Here is a 21,559-nt window from a genome sequence, read left to right on the forward strand (position 1 = left end):
ACCTGGGGTTCTTTAACGTGCCCACAAATCTGAGCACACGGGCCTACAGCATTTCCGCCTCCATCGGAAATGCAGCCGCCACAGCCGGGACTTGATCCCGCGACCTGCGGGTCAGCAGCGGAGTAACTTAGCCACTAGACCACCTCGGCGGGGAACGCGGAAGCTTCAGTCAAATGTGAGTTTACACGAAGCGCTGGACGGGTTCATTTGCGTTTATATTGGTCAAACTGTGTGCCAGGGCGACACCCAAAAACAGAAGCGCGTTAAACAAGCGCAGGGATTCGATTATTTGGCCCCGTCTATGACTGTATTGTTTATGTGCCGCCGTGCCGTGCAGCTTGACCAAGATCAGCGTTCAAATAAGCATGTGACTTCGACTCAGAGATGCATCTTATAGCGCCCTAAAGGCTCGAAAAAAAATATCTCAATGCGCTCAATAAGTTTTGCGCTTCATGGGGATCGACTGATAATGTCGGCCAAAGCACCGATCCTGAAGTAAACTTTTAGCACACTGCTACAGTCATTCCCATCCCCTCATATCTTTAAAATGGTGACTTTTTATCTGCAGTACCGTATTATACAAGGAAAACTGTTTTGTGTGTCGACTGATCTGCTAGCCAAACTGACAGCACCCCCGAGCAGCGTAAAAGCATCGCAGATCATTTTAGTGCGACAAAAAATTTTCCGGACCGTTCATGGCTTACGTAGCTTGTCATCGTCATAGTCACAGTTGGCAAAAAAATAAATAAAGCACTGGCAATTCACGACGAGGTGCTTTTTTTCAATGGAGCAGTACAAAACTGCGTGCGCGCCGCTTTCGACCTGCGCGGTGAGTCGAACCGGAAGCCATTATACCCCACAGTTCCCTGCGATTGCCCATTTTACCAGTCACCTATTCAGCGCTGAGCCTTGCCCCCGCGACGGGAGGCAGAAAATAGCGCCCTTTTGATCTCTTCCTCTTTCACTAACCTACCTCTCTCTCACTTTTTTTTGTAATTCAGCCATGGACGTGTTTACTCGGCTTTCGCTTGAATTAACACTTTGCTTGACTTGAGTATATGCGATGGAAGCAACAGTATACTTCAACCAGCCGTGGGACACAAACGAACATCAGCGTCCCACCACTCGCTGAAGGCAACGCTTTTCCTTCATTCATTAGAGAAGTATATTAAAGATCAAATGAAAATTAAACATTCCCAAAACATACCCTATTACGCAACCATCACGCGATACGTTCACCACTCTGCAACACATTATTCGAGTTCCACCCATGGGAGAATTCGGGCGGCTTTTTTTGCGTATCACTGTGGAGCCGGGATTTCGATAGCCAAACCACGCTGTCCCATCTGGCAGAGACGGTAGGGACGGTACATAGAGTTAATATAATCATTATATGCGGTGGTAGGTGTGCCTGACTTCACCACATAGTAGCAGAGTGGGTGGTTGGCAGTCGCGCCCCAAACAAATGTTGGCCTTCCTCGGAGCGTAGAGATGGCAGCCAGGTGGTGGTGGCTGCGGAACTGCGGTGGCTCCGAGCCTTGATGCGGCCTTGGAGTAGCATTAGCGCAATGCAGCGGAGTAGCTCATAGCTTGCAGCGTAGGCTGCGGTGGTTTGAAAGTTTTAAGTGATCGCTGAACTTCCTCGCGGACAATGTTGGTGATTGAAAGTACATGAGGCTGCATCGAAGGTAGCAGCTTGCGCCGCTCCTCCCACACGATCGCTCTGATGGATTTTGGCAAATCGTGGGTTCCAAGGGCGTGAATGGCCGGGCTGTCTTGGAATATAATGCTGGTGCGCATATCCAGTGTTTTTTCAATCACTGCAAAGACCCTTCTTTGTCCAATTCCAATTTCTGAAGGTTTCTGAAAAGAGCGGCACAGGTGATACAAAATTAGATGTCAGGACATTGCGCCTATGTATCGCATCAGCGCAACCCCAACACACAAACCTAGTTACTTTCAGGGGCATAACAAGCGAAAGCCGGTCTCGCGACGTTGCGAATCGACGGCTTTGTGCAGGATTTTGGTCTGAGCTAAAGAACACCTTAGTCACACTTGCAGATTTGGAACATTTCGATGAACCGTGTCAGTCTTCACTAAGAGGGTTTTTCTGTAGATTTGCCGAACGACATCTTCTCGGAGAAGGCTAGAAAAGCTCTGAATAAAAATGAAAAGAAGCAGACGAATGTCGAGCAGCCGCTAAAGAACGCAAATTCAGCTTGCATGTTCTTTTCGGGAAAAAAATGGGCGTAAGCTTTAAGGTTTTTTTTGCAAGATTAAAACCAAAAAACCTGTTATGCTCTTCAAGTCAATTGTTTCTGAAGGAGGTTCATGGCAGCTAGTAGTATCATCATTTCTGCTTTCAGAAGGTGCTGCAGTCCCTTCGCAATGAGAAACATTTATTTCTTTACATTTTTGGAGCTCTTGTTTCCTTTTTGTCAGCTATAAAATCTAGGGATTAGTTGGACTTATTGTGGAAGTAGAAGGTCTTTACCATTCATTACCACAGAATCAGTTGGTGAGACACGTTCAAGAAAGTATCACTTAAAACAATTATGAGGCTGCATTCAGAAGTTTCTTTTCGCGATTCCTGTTAAGTCATATTTGTAATTTTTTGCGTTTTTGTTTCAGAGCACATTTGTTCGGTTTTAGCTGTAAAGCGTTTGCTCGAAAGTCAGGAGTCTATACTGGATCAAAAGTTTCTCTGGTTTCGAGCTTCAATTACCTAGCTCAACTAAACTAAAAAATTAAGTAAATTACTTGGTAGCGTAATGGGAATTTTCTGTTTCATTGACAAATATTCGCTTATTGGTAAACGTTCTGAGTTACATATTTTAGAATGGTACAATGTTGCCCCGTTTTAAGGATGATGGAGATGGCTTCACTTTCACTGGTGAATTGCCCGCGGCAACAACTGAAGTTTCTACACTTTGTTTTCCTTTTGATTATGATCACACTTTTTTCTTCTATGCACCAAGAACAGAAAAACCTGCGAAATCTTTCCGTACAAAACTAGTTAAAAACAGCCTTGTTTTTTTTTCCTGATGTAAGTCTGCACTGTCAAAGACTTGCTGAAACTTTGTGAGGCAGGGCCTTGAAGGCCAGGTTACTCAATTATTACAAGTAGGTTTTCCGTCCTTGTCTGGCTGTCAACGTGCGAGAAAGCCTCTGAATGTTTATATTAAACCACCAACCCAATCGAAGAAAACTTGCGAAGAAGAGAAGGTGAAAACCTTTGTTATTTCTTGTGTCCACAGCCTCTCACGTAGCCTGAAAAACGATTGGCAGGAATGTCAAAAAGTAAATATATACCCTCTGAAAATGAAACTTAGCCGCATGTGTTCCACGGTTAAACTTATATTAATATAAAGAAAATTATAAATCTGCTACAAAACGTGGCATCCTTGATACCAATAAAATGGTTGATTGAGCGAGTTGGTGCTTTCGTTATGGAACAAAATACGAACCTGATACGCAGACAGTGGCAGCTAAGACACGTACAAGCGCTTGTCCGCGTCTTAGTTGTCCCTGTGTTCATGTCGCGTTAGTATTTCAATTCATGCCAATAAATTTAGAGAATGCAAAAAGGAAGATGTATATCGTTTAGCGATGTCATGGGGTCCCATATATGTCGAACAGTCGAGACGGTGTGTAAGCGTTCCGACTCCGTGAACGTCATTCTTCGGTAAATTGCAGGCTTATAGTAGCCACGTATAGTAGCCACTATGAAATCGTCAAGGGGCCATGACGTGGACGAAAGAAGCAGACTCCACGATGCAGAAGAAACTGTTTTTTAGGGCCCAACTTCTGGCCACGCAAAAGGAAAGTGAGACACTGGCAATCATAGCGGCGAAAAGAGCGTCGGCCGTCGATCAACTGACAAGCGGCGAAGCATGTCGGCATTTATACCTTTGTCATCGCATATTCTAGGGTCATCGCTAGCGGTGACGTAGGTTCTCGAATAATCTGTGACGTTCCCGAAGTGGGCGTAACCTTAACAAAACGATCTACTACAGCTTCGAAGCTTCTCGAATATCGTAGGTGTGGTTTGCGCTGAACGTAGTATAACGGGCTGATAACAAAATTGAGGAAAGAACGTGGCATTGTCCTCCCTCTGAAAAAGTCATCGTCCCGATGCTTTAACAAGAGACGAAGGTACATTAGCAAAGACAATAAACAAAAGTTTGGCAGAACGCACGTACGTGAGAATCGGCGTTATGCGAAGCATGCGGAGGGAAGGTGACCTGTTTTTTTAATTGAGTGGCACGTTATGAAATGACGCTAAGTATTCCACGCACAGACATATGTTGAAGAGTTGCAGATGCTATAATTAAACAATTGTTTGCACTTGCGCAACGATGCCAACCGGAACATGCATATTAGCAAACCCAGAAGCTCATACGAGGCGCTGATGCTCGCGATGATGGTGACCTTCGACACTGCTACATAAATCAACTTCAGTGCACAGAACCTAACCACAATTGACGTAAACCCGATGTGACGGCTGTATCAAAGGAGTGCATATGTACTTTTTATAAAACTAGGTAGGCAGCCCCGCAACCACTATTGACGTTTCACGAACAGTAGCGTCTATTTGAAAAGTAGTTCCGAGACCTGGCGTAGCTCTGCGGTAGAATGCTTGACTGCACAGAATGTTTGGGTTCGATTCCTGACGGGAAGTGACTCCTGACGGGATGTGCTGCTGTCTGATGAGAAGTGTTTGAAGACATACGCGGCTGGATTGTGAAATTCTTCATGTCTTGACCAGCGCGTCAAGTTCATCAAACCGTCTTATTCTCGCATGCTAATTTTCGTTCACCCCAAGTTAAGTGGGTGACCACGAGAGAGAACAAACGTAAGTGGCTAGATAGATAGATATATTCGCTCAAAGTCAACCAAATTCGCTAAGAAATACCTCACATTTATTAGGTAAAACAAGAAAATGCAGCCCCCCAGTTCCCGCATGAAATGGCTTGAGGCGCGCGACATCGACGACTTCAGGTCGAGCGCGTCACCGTTGAGAGTTCGTAATGCCGTAGGAAACAACCTCGTAGTCGAGTGAGCCGAGACGTCGAACTACTCTATATGGTCCGAAGTAATGATTGATCGATATGTGGGGTTTAACGTCCCAAAACCACTATATGATTGTGAGAGACGCCGTAGTGGAGGGCTCCGGAAATTTAGACCACCTGGGGTTCTTTAACGTGCACCCAAATCTGAGCACACGGGCCTACAACCTTTCCGCCTCCATCGGAAATGCAGCCACCGCAGCCGGGATTCGAACCCGCGCCCTGCGGGTCAGCAGCCGAGTACCTTAGCCACTAGACCACCGCGGCTGGGCACGGTCCGAAGTACCGTCGCAGAAGTTTTTCACTGAGCCCTCGTCGACGTATCGGCGTCCATACCCAGGCTGGTACTCAACCAAGCTTCGTCGAAGATTGTAACGGCGGCTCTCCTTCGTCTGCCAATTCTTGATGCGTAGGCGGACGAGTTGACGAGCTGTTTCCGCGCGCTGAAGGCAAGCGGTGACGTCGAGGTTCTCTTCGTCAGTGACGTTTGGAAGCATATCGTCGAGCGTCGTTGCGAATATTGCATCGAGTTACTGGTTCGTTGTCGTGCGTTGCGGTTGCGTCGTGGCATCGGGTCACGGCTACGTGTATTGAATACGAAGTTTTTCTTAGCAAACTTCGGCGACTTTGAGCCCATCTATCTATCTATCTATCTATCTATCTATCTATCTATCTATCTATCTATCTATCTATCTATCTATCTATCTATCTATCTAGCCGCTTACGTTTGTGCGCTCTCGTGGTCACATCCTTAACTTGGCGTGAACAAAAATTAGCATCGGAGGGCAAGATAGTTTGACGAACATGACGTGCTGGTCAAGACATGAATAATGTCACAATCAAGTCACGTATGTCGTCAAACACTTCCCGTCAGACAGCGGCACATATCCACAGGCGGGCGTGTGCCACTAGTATGCGGGTATCTGCCGCAGGTGATTGACAATTTTCTAAACATAGGTACGATGAGAGCACACATGGACCATTTCAATGCGTAAGCGTTAAGAAATACCTAAAATCGGTAGCGTCGACCCAACAATGCTGTAGAATAAACGTCACTGTTGAGAAAAACCTGTAATAGGCAGCGTTTATTCGCATATGAATGCAAATAATTTATTTCAGGATCGCGGCAGGAATCGAACCCAAGCAATTTGCGTGGCGGTCAATCATTCTACCGCAAAGCTACGCCATGTCTCGGAACTACTTTTCGAATAGACGCTATTCTTCGTGAAACGTCAATAGGGCTCGAAGTGCTGCCTACCTAATTTTATAAAAAATACACATGCACTCCTTTGCTACAATCGTCAAATCGAGTTAACGTCAATTGTGGTTAGGTGCTGTGCGTTGACATCAATTTGTGTAGCAGTGTCCAAGGCCAGCATCTTCACTAGCATGAGCGCCTCATATCAGCTTCTGGTGTTGCTAATACGCATGTTTCAGTTGGCATCGTTGCGCAAGGCAAACAACTGGTTATGTAAACATCTGCAACTCTCAGACAGACAGACAGACAGACAGACAGACAAGCTCAAAGTCGACGAAGTTCGCTAAGAAATGCTTAGCATTTAAAAACTGCAACTAGGTTACCTTCCCTCCGCATGCTTCGCATAACGTCGATTCCCACGTATGTGGGTTCTGCCGACACTTTGCTCTGCGGCTTCCACATTGCGTCTTGAAGTCTCCTGCAGGCTGCGAAGGTTCGACGTCAAGACCCTTTTTGTCTTACGGCGGGTGCTTTCGATTTCGTGGTAGCATCGTCGGCGGTGGCGGCATAGGAGGATCTTTGGTAGTTCGTCGTACAGAAACCGCATCTCCTTCGGTTGCTGGCCTTAGGTTTCTGAGTAAGGGTTTCTGAGATCGGCTCCGAAGAGAGCCGGTGTACTGCCCAGGGTGTGGTGAGCCGTAGCGACCTGGCGACGGCAAACGGTCGTCGGGGTGTCGGCTGCAATCTCGCGAGGTAGTCAGTGAAGTCATGCGCTCGTTCACCTTGTTGTGAGCAAGGCGCGTTGATGTCGAAGCCCCGTAGGCCAATCTGTCGGTATTGGCAACGGCGGTAAGTGTGCCCGGCCTCGACGCTGTGGTATCAGAGCGGGAAGTTGTCAGGTGCACGCCAAACATCGGTTTTCTTCGGTGCGCTGCGCTGTCTTGGTGGCGAAGGGTAGGACATCGGTCATGGTGGTGGCGGTGGGGGCGTCTGTCGACAGAAGTGCGACGGGATGGCGTCCTGGCTGGGGCGTGGAGGAGGGGCGTGGAGTAGGGGCGTGACGGCAGGCTGCAGCAGCATAGCTCATTACTTGCAAATGCGTTTCTGGAGGCTGACGAACGCCCAGCGATTGCTGGATCTCTTGGCGGACGACGTCCACGATGGAGTCTACACGAGCCTGCGCTGAATGAAGCAATTTTCGTAGCTCCTCTTGGACGATTGCTCGGATTGTCTCACGCAAGTCGGCGGTTCCTAGCGCTTTATGTCGCCGTAGCTTATAGACGAGAAGCTACGGTTGTATTGCCGTGTCCGCATCTCGAGCGTCTTTTCTATCGTAGATGCTTCCGAAATTAATTCGGCGACCGTCTTTGAGGGGGTTCCTGATCAGCCCAAGGAAGAGCTCTTGCTTGACGCTTCACATGAGCAGACGGCCCTTCTCCTCAGACATATCGGGGTCAGCGTGGCGGAAGAGGCGGCTCATTTCTTCCATGAAAATGATTACAGCTTCATTGGGCAACTGCATGCGGGTCTGCAGCAATGCAGTGGCCTTCTTTTTGAGGGCGACACTTTGGAACGTTTGCAGGAATGCGCCTCAGAAAAAGATGTCACGCTTGAAGCGCAGACTCGCTATTCTCGAATTCTCGAACCACGTCCATGCCGCGTCTTTCAGATAAAAGTAAACACGACGAAGCTTCTTTTCCGTGTCTCTCTGGTTGAGGGCGGCCACTCGGTCGTTAGACTCAAGCCAGGTCTCCGGGACTTCAAGTGATGACCAAAGAAAAATCGGTGGTTCTCTTGGTGGCTGCATCAAGATCACGGGCTGGGACGCAACAGTCGTCACCGTTGCCATTGTCGACGGCATGGCCTTGGTCTTTCAAGCCTTGTCTTGTAGAGGCCCGTACTCTGAAGGTAAACCTTGCTGCCTGCGGCTTATTCTGTGCTCATGACTGGCGTTGGTGTCTTTTTCGCGACGGGGACTGGTATCACGGTTTAACGGGGGCGTCCGCTACATGAACGAAGCAGCAACTCCCCCGGATGTCACGTGGTTGTGACATGAACGAAGAAAGCAGACTTCACCTCGAATAAGAAACCGTTCTTTCAGGTCGAGCGTGTGGCCACAAAAAAGTAAAATAAGACACTGGCACTGATAGCGGTGAACAGAGCGTCAGCCGTCGATCAATTCACAAGTGGCGAAGTGAGTCGGCATTGAATATTCAAGCGTTCTCGCCAGCGGCGATGTAGGTTCCCAAATAATCTGTGATGTTCCTGAAGTGGGCTTAATCTTAACAAAACGATCTACTAAAGCCTCGAAGCTTCTCGTACATTATAGGTGCGGTTTGCACTGATCGTAGTGTAACGAGGTGATAACAAAACTTGAGGAAAGAAACGTGGCAGTATAATACCACGTGTCGCTTCACTATGCAGAATGCTATTGAACCCAGTGTTTTCATAACGCCTCCGTAGTATTTCAAAATAGCCATCAAACCGCCAGAGAGGTAGCTGAAGCTTTTTTTCATTGCAAGTGATAGATCCATGAAGCACGGATTTTTGTCCCCACCTGACAACAAATAAGACAGATGTTTGGGCTAGTTGGTGATTGGTAATCAACATATTTGCATAGCGCAAGACTACGCGTAGTTACAACGTTGCTACAAAACAAGATACAAGGACAGAAAGAGCGCTGACTTCAACTGAAGTTTCATTAGCGAAAACGCTGGAAACATATACTCGTGACAGAAAATCACCGCGCAATCGAGCAACCTATTGCATGACACCAAGACAATCATCAACTGCAAACCTCAGAGCAAATTCACTATGCATTGCGTCAAAGCCAGAAACTCCATTTCTTTTTTTAGTCAGAGCAAGCAAAGCATGCTGATACATATATTGCCCGGCATATTCATTTGACTGGCCTCAATAATCTCTCGAGTTAACTGCTGACGGTGTTTGGCTACAACAGTGCACTTTTTTAATTCCGGTCTACAACCACAATCACTACAGTGAATACTCAAATGATCTTGCAGAGCTAATTGAAATGTGGAGTTTAACGCCCCAAAACCACCATATAAATATCAGATTGATTGATTGATATGTGGGGTCAAACGTCCCGAAACCATCATATGATTATGAGAGACGCCGTAGTGAAGGGCTCCGGAGATTTAGACCACCTGGGCTTGTTTAACGTGCACCCAAGTCTTAGCACCTGGCCCTTCAACATTTCCGCCTCTATCTGGAATGCAGCTGCCGCAGCCGGGATTGGAACCCGCGACCTGCGAGTCAGCAGCCGAGTACCTTAGCCACTAGACCACAGCAGCAGTGTGACCTCGCACAGCTGAGTATACATGGTAATGAAGCTCCTCTAAACGCTCATTCTGGCACTGGCCCGCTTGCCCAACATACATCTTGCCGCATGACAGCGGGAGGAAATAAACAACGTCTATCACAAATGCTGCGAATAGTCTTCTATGTTTGATTGCGCAGCAGCTTCTTCGTGCGGACTGCGCATTCACCCGTTTGCAGAGTGCTGGAAGCTTTTCTGGGGCAGAGAAAACAACTAGTATATATTTCCAGCGTTGTCACTAATAAAATTTCAGTTGAAGTCAGCGCTCTTTCTGTCCTTGTTTCTTCTTCTGTAGTTACGTCGTAACTACTCGTAGTCTTGCGCTGTGCAAATATGTTGACAACAAATGGGTTTGCTGACAGCAGGGCTGTCAAACAAAGAAAGTGAAATTACTGATTATGGTTATAAAATTTTGTGTTGTTGAATGGATCAATTGCACACGAACAGATTACATCTATACGTGTTCCCTTTCTTGGTAAAAACAAACGTCAGTTGAAAGTTAGTGCAAGTGTTGTCCTCTTCTCGTACGCAAGTTCTTGTTTTGCGCTATTTTGCAATGCTGGTGTGCCGTACTGGGTCATAAACCGTTACAGATTTGCTTCTTAAAGTTGTAACGTATATAGGTCTTTTAGACATTTCAAAGTGATCGCCTCTAAAAATCATTTATGTATAGCTATATTCTGGCTTCAGGCATATACAAGCATAACGTCTCCAATTTTTCCAGTAAAGCTCCAGTCATTCCTGAAAGTTTTTCTTGCAAGAGGTTTTTTCGTAGAACAAGAGGTACATATTTGGACCTGTTGACAACATGGCTAACCAAATACATAGAGCATGTAGACATAATGCACGCGTGAAGTATCTGAAGCTTTTTCTAGTATATTGCCACGTTCCATTTCCCAAGATTTGTTGTCGTCCGAAAACACTACACAATTCTCAGCGCAAACCGCGCCTGCAGTTTTCGAGAAGCTTCCGGACTGTAGTAGATCATTTCGATAAGATCACGCCTACTCTGCGAACTGTACAGATTACTCTGGAACCTACGCCACCGCCAGCGATAACCATGATGTCACGGGGTCGTGACGTGGCAGAAGACAGGAGACTTTGCGTTGGAATTTAACTGTTTATTTGGGCCAACCTGTGCCCGGTAAACGGAAAGTCCGATTACAGTAGCAATCTTGGACTGATAGCGGCGAACGGAGTGTCGGCCGTCGATCAACTACTGACAAACCAGTAGTTGATCAGTAGTTGATCGACGGCCGACGCTCCGTTCACCGCTATCAGTCCAAGATTGCTACTGTAATCGGACTTTCCGTTTACCGGGCACAGGTTGGCCCAAATAAACAGTTAAATTCCAACGCACAGTCTCCTGTCTTCTGCCTCGTCACGACCCCGTTACAAAATCAAGCAAGTGCATAAGTCATCCATCAATCACATTTTGGATGAGTAAAATTATTCATTAGACAAGGCATGCATGATTGCGGTTGCTTTGCTTACAAGTGCACAGAATCGGTGAATTGTTTGTATCGATATATGTTGTTTTCAATAATAAATTTAGGTATTAGTCCCGCGTTATGCCCGTTTCTTCTTTCAGCCATATCAAACTCTGTCGCGCTCTCAGTCATTCTACGATTAACTTACCATGTCGGCAAGTGACAGTTTCCCGCCGAGGCCCGAAAAACGCCGCATGGTGTCCAGCGAGATGCACTGCCGTGCCATTAGGAGACCAGCACCTGTGGGAAAGCACGCCCATCATTCGTTTAGTCTGCGCTCGAAAAGACACCGAGACCTTAACAAAATACGTAAAGACTCTGCTTGTAAAAACGCTATGCTCTCATTGATAACTGAGCCGAATATGAAAAAAAACAACAACAATTAGGCACAAAAATGGAACTCTCGGCACTCATCCTCTGAAGAAAAAGCGAAATTGCAGTTGCTCTCACTAAGAGCTCTCAGCTCACTTATGATTGTGCTGGCACACCCGTAAAGCTTAGGAAAGAGAAGCCAAGTAACGCTCTCCATTTCTTTTTCTCTCCTATTGCTTTTCTTTCCCTTTCTATGTTTTGTTGGCCACAGCAACGCAATCATATTGTTCCCATAAATGCTTCATCTTCGCTTGGTAAACACCTAAGCGCTAGACATACAGATGCATGGAGGAGGAAATTAAAAACAGGGCGCTTAGTCTGGATTGATTTTTACTGAATTGAAAAGCGTGATTGCTGAGGGTCATAACACAATAATCAAATCAATGTATACTGATTCACCTACATGAAAAAGCGTCAGTATTTCATTGGGAAAAGAAGTTTATTTATTGGTGCCAATCTTTATTATCTGTGATTTTGACGATGCTGCCGAGATGTTCTTTGTGTCTTGCACGTGTCACTTTGTATTGTCTTGCACGTGTCACAGTTGTTAGACATACGTTTTAAAATTTTCAATAATATCTGTTGAGAGTCCGCGCCATGTTGTTCGTTTCGTCCTTCTTTGTGTATCTTGAGTTTCGCTGTGAATCGAGTTCAAGACGAGGTTCAACCAATGGGCCTAAATTACCATCTTACTCCCATAAATGCTTGTTCTGCTACAGTGCATTGAAAATATTGCATGAACTAGGTACCACTGCCTTGCTTCGTTATTTTTGACGAGCTTGCTATCGACAAATTACCGCGACGTCACCGTTGGCCAGTTTTTGCTAGTATTTATCACACGGAACGAGTGATTATTTACGAAAACTGATTGGTAGTGGCTATTTAAAAATTGGTTATCCACTTATAATTCTCTTATTAAAGTTCAGGCATGTTAGCTTGTGTTAGCTTAGGCGCAAGTGAGGAAACTTATTGAAGGCCTAGGCAAAATCCACAAATACAGCATCAACATCATGTATTGAACGATTAGAGTGGTGGAGGTCAGTGATCAATTCAAAGAGTTGAGTCTCGTATGATCTACCCCACAAAAATTCATGTTGATTTATAAAATGAAATTGCGTTGTGTTGAAAACTTTATGGCAGCTGATAGAATAATATGTTCCAGAATTTTACAGCACGTGCTTTTTAATGAAGTTGGTCTGTAGTTAGAGGCGTTGGATTGATTGATAGGTATGGGAGGTTTAACGTCCCAAAACCACCATATGATTATGAAATACGCCGTATTAGAGGACGCCGGAAATTTAGACCACCTGGAGACGACCTGCGCTCACGGGCCTACAGTGTTTTCACCTCCATTGAAAAAGAGGCGTTGAATGGGTGACCTGATTTAAAAATGGGAATAAGACGAGCCTGTTTCAGAGCAGAGCAACACAAAACTAACACATAATCAAGCAGTCATGGTTCTGAAAGTTGAAGCTGCAGAGACAGAACTCTAGCCAATGCTACAAAAGTTTTGGAGCCTGGAGTCAGTAAGGATCACAAGAAATAGTTTGGACAACACAGAAAATGAAGTGGTCGAAAAATTCGAGCGCAAGATTGTACAACAAAACGGTCGCTGTCAAGTCAGCTTGCAATGAAAACAGAACGTAAACTTGAAAAACAACAAGTAAAATGCGATAAAAATACTACAGAACCTGACTAAAAGGAAAAACGAAGACGTGGTGCATCGCTACGACAAAGCTATTACATTATATGGCATTACAAGTCACAGAGAAGGCCCAAGAGCCATCAGAACATTCGAATGCACTTTGCTAGTACACGCCACATCATGCGATTATTCGAGAGGACTGAGCCACAACAAAGGTTCGAGTAGTGTTCGACGCCTCATCACATTCTCGAAAAGCATGTTTTTAAACGATAACTTAGAGGCAGAACCCCATTCGAATGAGGACATGCTATCGCTGCTCTTTAATTTCCGAAAAGAAAGGGTGGCATTAGTAGGAGATGTTGAAAAGGCGTTTCTACAAATCTCTATACACGAGAAGGATAGATATGCAATGAGATTTCTGTGGTGCAAGCATGACGCTGAGGAACGGTTAATGAATGAAGTGCAAACATGGAGCATGACAAGAGTAACGTTCGGAACAACACCAAGCACGTTTATACTGGCTGCTACAGTAAAACACCATTTGAAACAAGTGGAAGAGTGGTTTCCTGAGACGACAAAGACACTACAAAAATCTATCTACATAGATGATGTCATTCTGAGAGCGGCAACGCTTGATGAAGCAGTCAAGTTGTACAAAGAGGCAAAACAAGTGTTCAGAGAGTCAACGATGAATTTTAGAAAATCTACATTCAATGAAGAGCGATGAAACAAAATAATAAATGAAAAGAAAAGGGATGATTCTCACATGGAGATTCGTTCTAGAGGATTTTACTGCTTCCTGAATTGATGTGAAAGCACTCAAAGAACATGATTTCCTTCCCTGTTGAAAAGTAGGAATCATTAACAAATACAACGTACCTGGCAAAAAGGCCGTGTTACAAGCCACAGTGAAGATAATTGACCTGCTCAGTTTGTCTTCGCCGTTCACAGTACGCGCCAAAATAGGACTGCAGAGACTGTGGAAAACGAACGTCGCGTGGAACGACTAGCTTCCCAACGAAGATTGCGACAAATGGAAGAACCTCATGTCGGAAGCGGAAGACTATGGAGTTCTAGAAATCATCCGATGCTACGCAAGCAAGAATCAACCAGTACAAGCATACAAGCTGCATGTATCTGCCCACGTGAGCCCATCAGCATACGGAGCGGCAGCATACCTTATAACAGTATACCGAGATGGAAGCAAAGAATCAAGGCTGCTAACAGCGAAAAGCCGCGTAGCTCCGATTAAAGAGCTGACATTGGCTCGACTTCAACTGATGGCAGTGGTGGTAGCATCAAGAATATACGACCACATCAAAGGTCACTTCGATGAAAGAGTTGAGGAAATACGCTGCTGAACAGACTCGATGATTGTGCTTCACTGGATCAAGGGTACAAGCCAGAGGTATTCGTTTGTTGCCAACAGAATCATAGCAATCAGAGAATAAACACATCAAGCAAGCTGGTCATTCGTTCAAAGTGCCGACAATCCTGCTGACCTACTTCACGAGGAGGAAGCGCGAAGGAATTGATAACATCAAAGCTATGATGGAACGGTCCCGAATGAATAACGTCACTAGAAAAGAAATCCGCAAGCATAATTGGCACGAATACAGAAGTGAAAGACCATACAATGTCACGAATGCATAGGAAGAGCTGAAATTGAGCCAATCTTTGAAATCGAAAGGTATTCATCATACAGACGGCTTATAGGAGTGACAGCGTGGGTGTTCAGATTCATAGACAACACAAGAAGGGAAAATCACAAAGTGCCGTTTACAGGGAAAAAGGTAACAAATGCAGAGAAATATTGGAAAAGACAGACCCGAATATCACTGAGACAAACAAAGGGTGAGACCTATTCAAACACTCAATCGTTTGAAATTCATGGACACGAAGTCTACATTTATGACGATGGAATCATCAGACAGAAGGGACGATTGCAGTGCAGCCAAGAATTCAACAAGCATGTTATAGTAATTCCAAAGGACAGGTATTTCTCGGAACTGCTTATACGTCACGTGCGTAAAATGGTAATAAACGGAGGAGTTCAAGTGACGCTAACGCAACTCCGAACTAAGTTCTGTATATTGCAGGGTAGACAAGCAGAGAAAAGAGTTCTGAACAGATGTGTTGTCTACAAGACGCAAAACTCCAGACCGGCGACTCAAAACATACCTCCACTACCGGCAGACAGAGTCACCGAAACAGAGCCATACAAAACTACGAGAGTTGACTTCACAGGACCTCTTTACGCAAAGGACAAGTACCAGATTGTAAAGCAATATGTACTGATATTCACCTGCGCGGTAACAGAACAGAACAGAAGGTTTTATTGTGCTAAATGAAGAAGAATACATGTGCATGATATACAGACAGAGGTCCCATAGTCAGAGACTGCAAGGGGACCTCTTGTACAATATAGAATTGAGAATGATTGTGATGTACATAGCAGGGAGACAGAGCTACAGTAAAATGCAATTGAAACAAATAAAGTAAGAATATACCCTCGTAATCTCACAGAAACAATTTAAAAGCAAGAATAACGCGCTAACTTCAAGGACAAGTGATTACAGAACGCAACGCACAATGAACAGGAATCAATTAAGAAACAACAAAACAGGCTAGTTAGTTGACATGATATGATTTTTAACTTCGACTTAATTACCTTCAGGGAACGGCATACTTTAATGTTGGAAGGTAAACTATTCCAAAAAGAAATTCCGGAAAAATGAATGGTTTGTTTGCCATAATTGGTGAGAACTTTTGGCAGTATAAAGTTATTATTGAGGGCAAACCTTGTGATATTGTTATTTTGAGAGAATGGTAGTAAAGTGTGGAAGTTGGTTATTTATAGTTCTCTACATGTAAATACCAAGGTTATATTTAACTAGCTCAGATACAGTTAATATATTGTTTTCGTGAAGTAGTAACTAAGCGTTAGAGAGATATGGGCTTGACGTGAGAATTCTTATCGCTTGGTTCTGAATTGTCTGAACTGAAGTGAGATGAGTGGTGTATGTGTTACCCCACGAAGTAATACAGTAAGAAATGTGTGATTGAAGAAAAGAAAAGTACAGTGACATAAGTATTGATGGATTGAAATAAAGACGAGAGCAGTACACTTGGAGGTTACCAACGATTTGTCATCGTCAAGTTTTCTGCAAGCATTTCGACGACTTACAGCTCGACGGAAAATGCCAGCAGTAATCTGTTCGGACAACGGCAAAACATTTACAAAAGCTGAAAATAAAATCAACAAAATGCTTGAAACAATGAAACACGAGTTCACGAAGGAATCCTGCAGTGGCCAACAAATTCAGCGGAAAGCGATAGCCGAGTGCGCGCTGTGGTGGAGAGGATTTTACGAGCGTCTCATAAGAAGCCTGAAGACGTCGATGTGAAAGATGATATCGAAGAGTACAGCTTCGCTAGAGCAGCTACGCACTATTGTAGCAGAAGTTGAAGGAGCACTCAACAATCGACCGTCGACTTACGTGTAAGGAGAACCTAACGAGCCAATGCCACTAACGCCAGCAGACATTATAGGCGGACGGTGACAGCTTCAAGACGGACAAACAAGATTGTACAATGGTGACATTGAAGACGCATGGCGAAGCAGGTGCGAACTCGTGTGAACTTGATGGAAAAGATGGCACCGAGAATACATCAAGGAGGAGTTTCCGCTAGAGGGCCACGGAGTGCGGCTGCATTTCACATGGGCTCGTGCTTTTCATGCTAGCTTTTGTGGTTCAACGCTGTGCTAGTTCTGGGTTTTGGCACTTGCCGATTCACCAAGTGGCAAGGAAAGGACTGACACTTCTCACTAAGTGGTGAATTTATCTACACCGAACTCTTGACTTCTTGGCGTCAAGGTTCTCCCCGCTAACCCTTACGCCGTGATCCGACACGCGAGCGTGTCTCGCACTTGTGGTTCGCGTCGCATGCGCACCCGCCTAACTCGCGAGCCTGGGAAGGAGCTTCGCGTTCGTTTCTGGGCCAGAAAATCTGATTTGAGAGAGACACCCCTTGCTACCAGTAACGTAGGCTTTCAAAGCGAGTTGATGGCTACTTCAGGACCACAAGAAGAACCAACATCAATTCAAACCAAGGTTGAAGCTCAGACACTCACGAAGAAATCGGCATGGACGTATGATTTCAACAGCGGCAAAACAACAAGAAAGGAGCAGATAGAATGGCTGCAAGTCGGACGCAAAAAAAGAAACGAGCGCCGAACCTGATTCAAGCATCCAACGAGAAGCCCGAGAAAGAGCAAGTGCCCACGCAAAAAGCTTCGAAGCAACACACATTCAAGATGCCTCCTTTTTCTACGGACGGCTTTCAAATTGTGTACAGGCCACAAGCCGGTCTTGACTTATCGAAAAGGAGTCTAACTCAATTACGCACGCTATCGGACGATCAAGCGGTCTCACAAAACAGGATTTCTACGAAAGCCTTTGAGTTCAAGTGCAGAGCGTTGAAAACATTATCATTGCTAGTTCTGCCTGCACGGAAAACGCAACCAAGCGGAAAAGCATTGCTACCATCCAGTTAGGCGGCACCTTCTTCAGTGTGAACCGCCACGTGAGACATCTCGACGATGTATGCAGAGGTGTCATCTACGGACTTTTCCCAGGTACCAGCAGTGGCGAAATTGTAGCTGGCCTCATAGTCGACTCAGGAAACATGGTCCTTGGCGCTCGCATGCTTGGTCAGCCTTCCACCGCCGTCATCACTTTCGATAGCCCACACGTCTCGTACTACATCACCTACCAAAGTGTGTACTACCACTGCAAACCCTATCAAAAGTCTGTGCAGTTCTGCCGCTAATGTGGTGCCATTGGGCACCGACAAGACATCTATCTGTCCCAGGCCCAGAGAAGACTTCTGTTACAAGTGCAGATAAGACGCAGTCACCACAGATCACGAATGTATTCCCAACTGCAAAATATGCCAACGGTCTCTTGAAACCGTCGGCAAGGATAGCAAGAAGAAGCTAAGACCAAATCCACCACCTTACCAAATTAGGCAACAAACACTCGAAAAGGCGAAAGCCCAAGAAAATGGCTGTAGTTCCCACAGTGCAGACTTCTCCTGGCTTGACTAATCATCTCCTAGCCACAGCGGCACACTGCACGACAAGCACGGCCGAAGCAAGTCTAGGTCTATTCTGCTCAAGGTCTCACACAAGATTCCGCTCACTCTCCACCCAACGCCTCAGCTATGCTGATGCAACACACGTAGATTCGACTTTAATGTACAACAAGAACACTCCAGATTGCTCATCTACTGAATCAACTGCATTCAAGAATTCAGAAATACTGGTTTCGAATCAGCAAAAAGCTCTGCAAAGCCACGTGACCAGCTCCAAAACCAAGGTGCAGTTGCCATAAGCTCGTAAAGCTATGTCTAGAACAAAAAAAGATTATCGGGAAGCAGACTGCAAGCATAGAGAGGCTCACTCGACTATTCGAAGAACAGCACCAAGCTAAACAACTGGCCACGAAACTCACCACACCAGATATTGAAGCTGTCGTGGAGGCCAAAGTACTCTTCATTATTGAAACAAGAGTTGCCGCCCTTGTCGACTTGCCACTCACGGCGACAGTAGAGACACAACGCACAGCAGCAGTCGAGTCGATGCTCGAAGCACTCGTCATGGCGAAGTTGGAGCCCATTTCCGCTCAAATTGGTGACACGTTCCCGATGCTCAGCCATAGTTTGGATACTCATGCAGCCCAAATCAACGATCTCATGTCACAGCTAAGCAACTTCGTGGCTCATGCCAATAACAACTGCATTGGTCACGTGGAACTTGAAGACTGCCATGGTAAAAAAACACGCCCAAAGAGCGAAACATTTTCCCCAATCCTGAAGGCGAGCAGGAAACATACAAGATATTCACGAAGATGGCAGGCTCTAGGAACAGGATTTCTACTCCGCAACCAACTTTTTACATTCGGCAGTGGAACTGTTGATCATATAGACCCCAGCTGACGAATCTACAAGAATTTATAAAACTAAATCAACCCAACCTAATCGCTCTACAAGAGAACAATACTGAAAAAGTGCGGTTTGCAGGGTACAGCACCGTCGCTCTGACCGCAAAAACCACCATTTCACTCGAGAAAACTGTTGTGGCCCAAGTACACAAAATAGAAGAAACTAATGTTGAACACTCTATCGTGCAAGTCATACAGGAACTAAAATCGCAAAAAAGCCTCTACGTCACTATCGTGTAGAGCCCACCTTGAGATCAGCTAAGAGACTACAAGTACTTCATCCACAAAATCAGAAAACGCACAAAAGATCACCGGTTAGTGGTCGTAGGGGACTTCAATGCGTCCTACACAGCTTGGGGTTATGCCACCACCACCAAGAAAGGCGCGACAGTCCCCGACTCCACTCAGCAGCACGGCCTCACAATGTTGAATGATCCGCTCCAGCCCACGAGAGGGGAAAACAGCGTCTCGAGAGATATCATACCCGACCTCACATTTACACGAGACGTCAAGAAGGTGGGATGGGCTTTTCTCCCCGAGACGTTTGGTAGTGCTCACCACATAATTCAACTCGAAATCGAATATGACCAAGGACCTACAAAAACAGGCACCGCAAGACTGGCAGATTGGAACGTCTTCAGAAACGAGCTCGATGGTGCCAACGCAATAGCGGAGATAGACGCCTGGCTCACCAAGACTTTGGATACCACCAAACGGTTCACCAAAGTATTGCAGCTTAACCATGACAATCCGGTGGTAGATTCCCACTTAGTCTACTTCTGGGAGGCCAGACGAGCCCTACTGAAACGATGGAAAAGGCGAAAATTGAACACAAAACTCAGGAAAAGAATTTCCTTATTGACAGAAGAGGCGCAACAGTATTCCCAACATCTAGCGAGACACAACTGGTGCGACTTCTGCGATAAGCTCCAGGGTACGCTCAGCGCCATGAAGACGTGGCGCCTGCTGCGGACTCTCCCAGGTGACCGCCCCACCAAGACGCAGCAGCGGCAATGAGTGCGTCAGTTAACACACAATTACGACGGCTTGGAGGAAGAACTACTCCGCGAACTATGCAACAAGCTGCGTGGTTATGTACAATCAGCGGAAATGCAACCACCACACAAAGAATACGAAGGCATGCCCGACTCCAACCTTGACAGGTCCTTCACACCAGCAGAGCTTCAAGCAGCTCTTTCCAAGCTTATAAGAAACACGAGTCAACGCAGAGACAGTATAGTGAACAAGCACCTCCGACAGCAACCCAATCAGGTCCTGGCTGCTCTCCTACAGTACTACAATTTTCGCCTCTATGTGAGCCCTACAATGACTGCTCAGACAAAGGAGAGCATCCAGCAGCGTGGAAGCATTCGGAGGTTATCATGATACCTTAGCCCAACAATTCCATAGCTTTTGATAACCTTAGACCCATTTCTCTAACTTCGTGCGTTGGCAAGCTGTTTGAGCAAATGATCCATGACCAGCTCACGTCGCACCTTGAGGACAACGGGTACTTCCCCAACACCATGTTCAGCTTCAGTCGGCTGCTTTTTACGCAGGAAATCCTCATACTCTTCAAGAAAGAGCTATTTGATCACTTGAGCAAGAATAGCAAGTCATCCATTCTTGCCATTGATATTAAAAGCGCCTTCGATAATGTTAGCCTTAAGGCAATACTACAAAATCTCGAAGATACCAGCTGCGGTTTCAAGATTTATGGCTATTTTCGAAGCTTTCTCACTGGTCGAACGGCCACGGTAGGAATATACACCATATGGAGCAAGAAATTTGAGCTGCCGAACAGGGGTACACCTCAAGGCTCTGCTGTGTCACCACTCCTTTTCAACGTGGCACTGCTTAAGCTTCCCCGGTTTCTCGAAAAAATACTGTGTCTACGTCATGCCATCTACGCAGACAATATTACGCTTTCGACGTAAGGCGAGAGCCCTGGAGAGCAAGAAAGTTGCCTCCAGGAGGCGTTCAATGTCACAGAGAACTACCTCGAAAGCTGCGGCTTCATTGTGCACCTGAAAAATCAAAATCACTGGTACTCAAGGCCCGCACGCGAGGAAGACCTCCAACCTGCGAAGCACCAGACTCATGCATCGTTTTTCACGGGGTCCAAATCTCGAAGGTCACCTCGCTTCGCATGCTCGGCTTGCACCTGCTCCACAACGGATCAGAGGCGGCCACGCTTCCTAGACTTCAACGCACAGTCTACCAGCTCACGCACCTCGTAAGGAGAGTCGTAAACCGACACAGTGGCCTGAAGAAAAACAATACCCTGAGAGTTGTGCAGGCTCTACTAACCAGCCGAATTACCTATGGAAACCCGCACATCGCTCTCAAGACATCCAAAGTCGACAAGCTGAATGTGCTCATGCGCAAAGCTACCAAGCTCGTCATAGGGCTACCTCCAACGGCGTCGACCGCCAGGCTT

At 45.9% G+C, this 21,559-nt stretch overlaps 1 protein-coding gene across 1 annotated transcript in view; it reads right to left on the reverse strand.

Annotated features, from left to right (window-relative positions):
* LOC142803214 (putative ATP-dependent DNA helicase HFM1) overlaps positions 1-21,559 on the reverse strand; it is a 1,032,948-nt gene that overhangs the window by 669,857 nt on the left and 341,532 nt on the right. The window contains exon 12 of the mRNA XM_075888308.1: positions 11,246-11,337. Coding sequence (XP_075744423.1) covers positions 11,246-11,337 — 92 coding nt within the window. The remainder of the gene's footprint in view (positions 1-11,245; positions 11,338-21,559) is intronic.

Source organism: Rhipicephalus microplus, chromosome 3, assembly GCF_043290135.1.
Source record: "Rhipicephalus microplus isolate Deutch F79 chromosome 3, USDA_Rmic, whole genome shotgun sequence".
NCBI classification, from domain to species: Eukaryota; Metazoa; Arthropoda; class Arachnida; order Ixodida; family Ixodidae; genus Rhipicephalus; species Rhipicephalus microplus.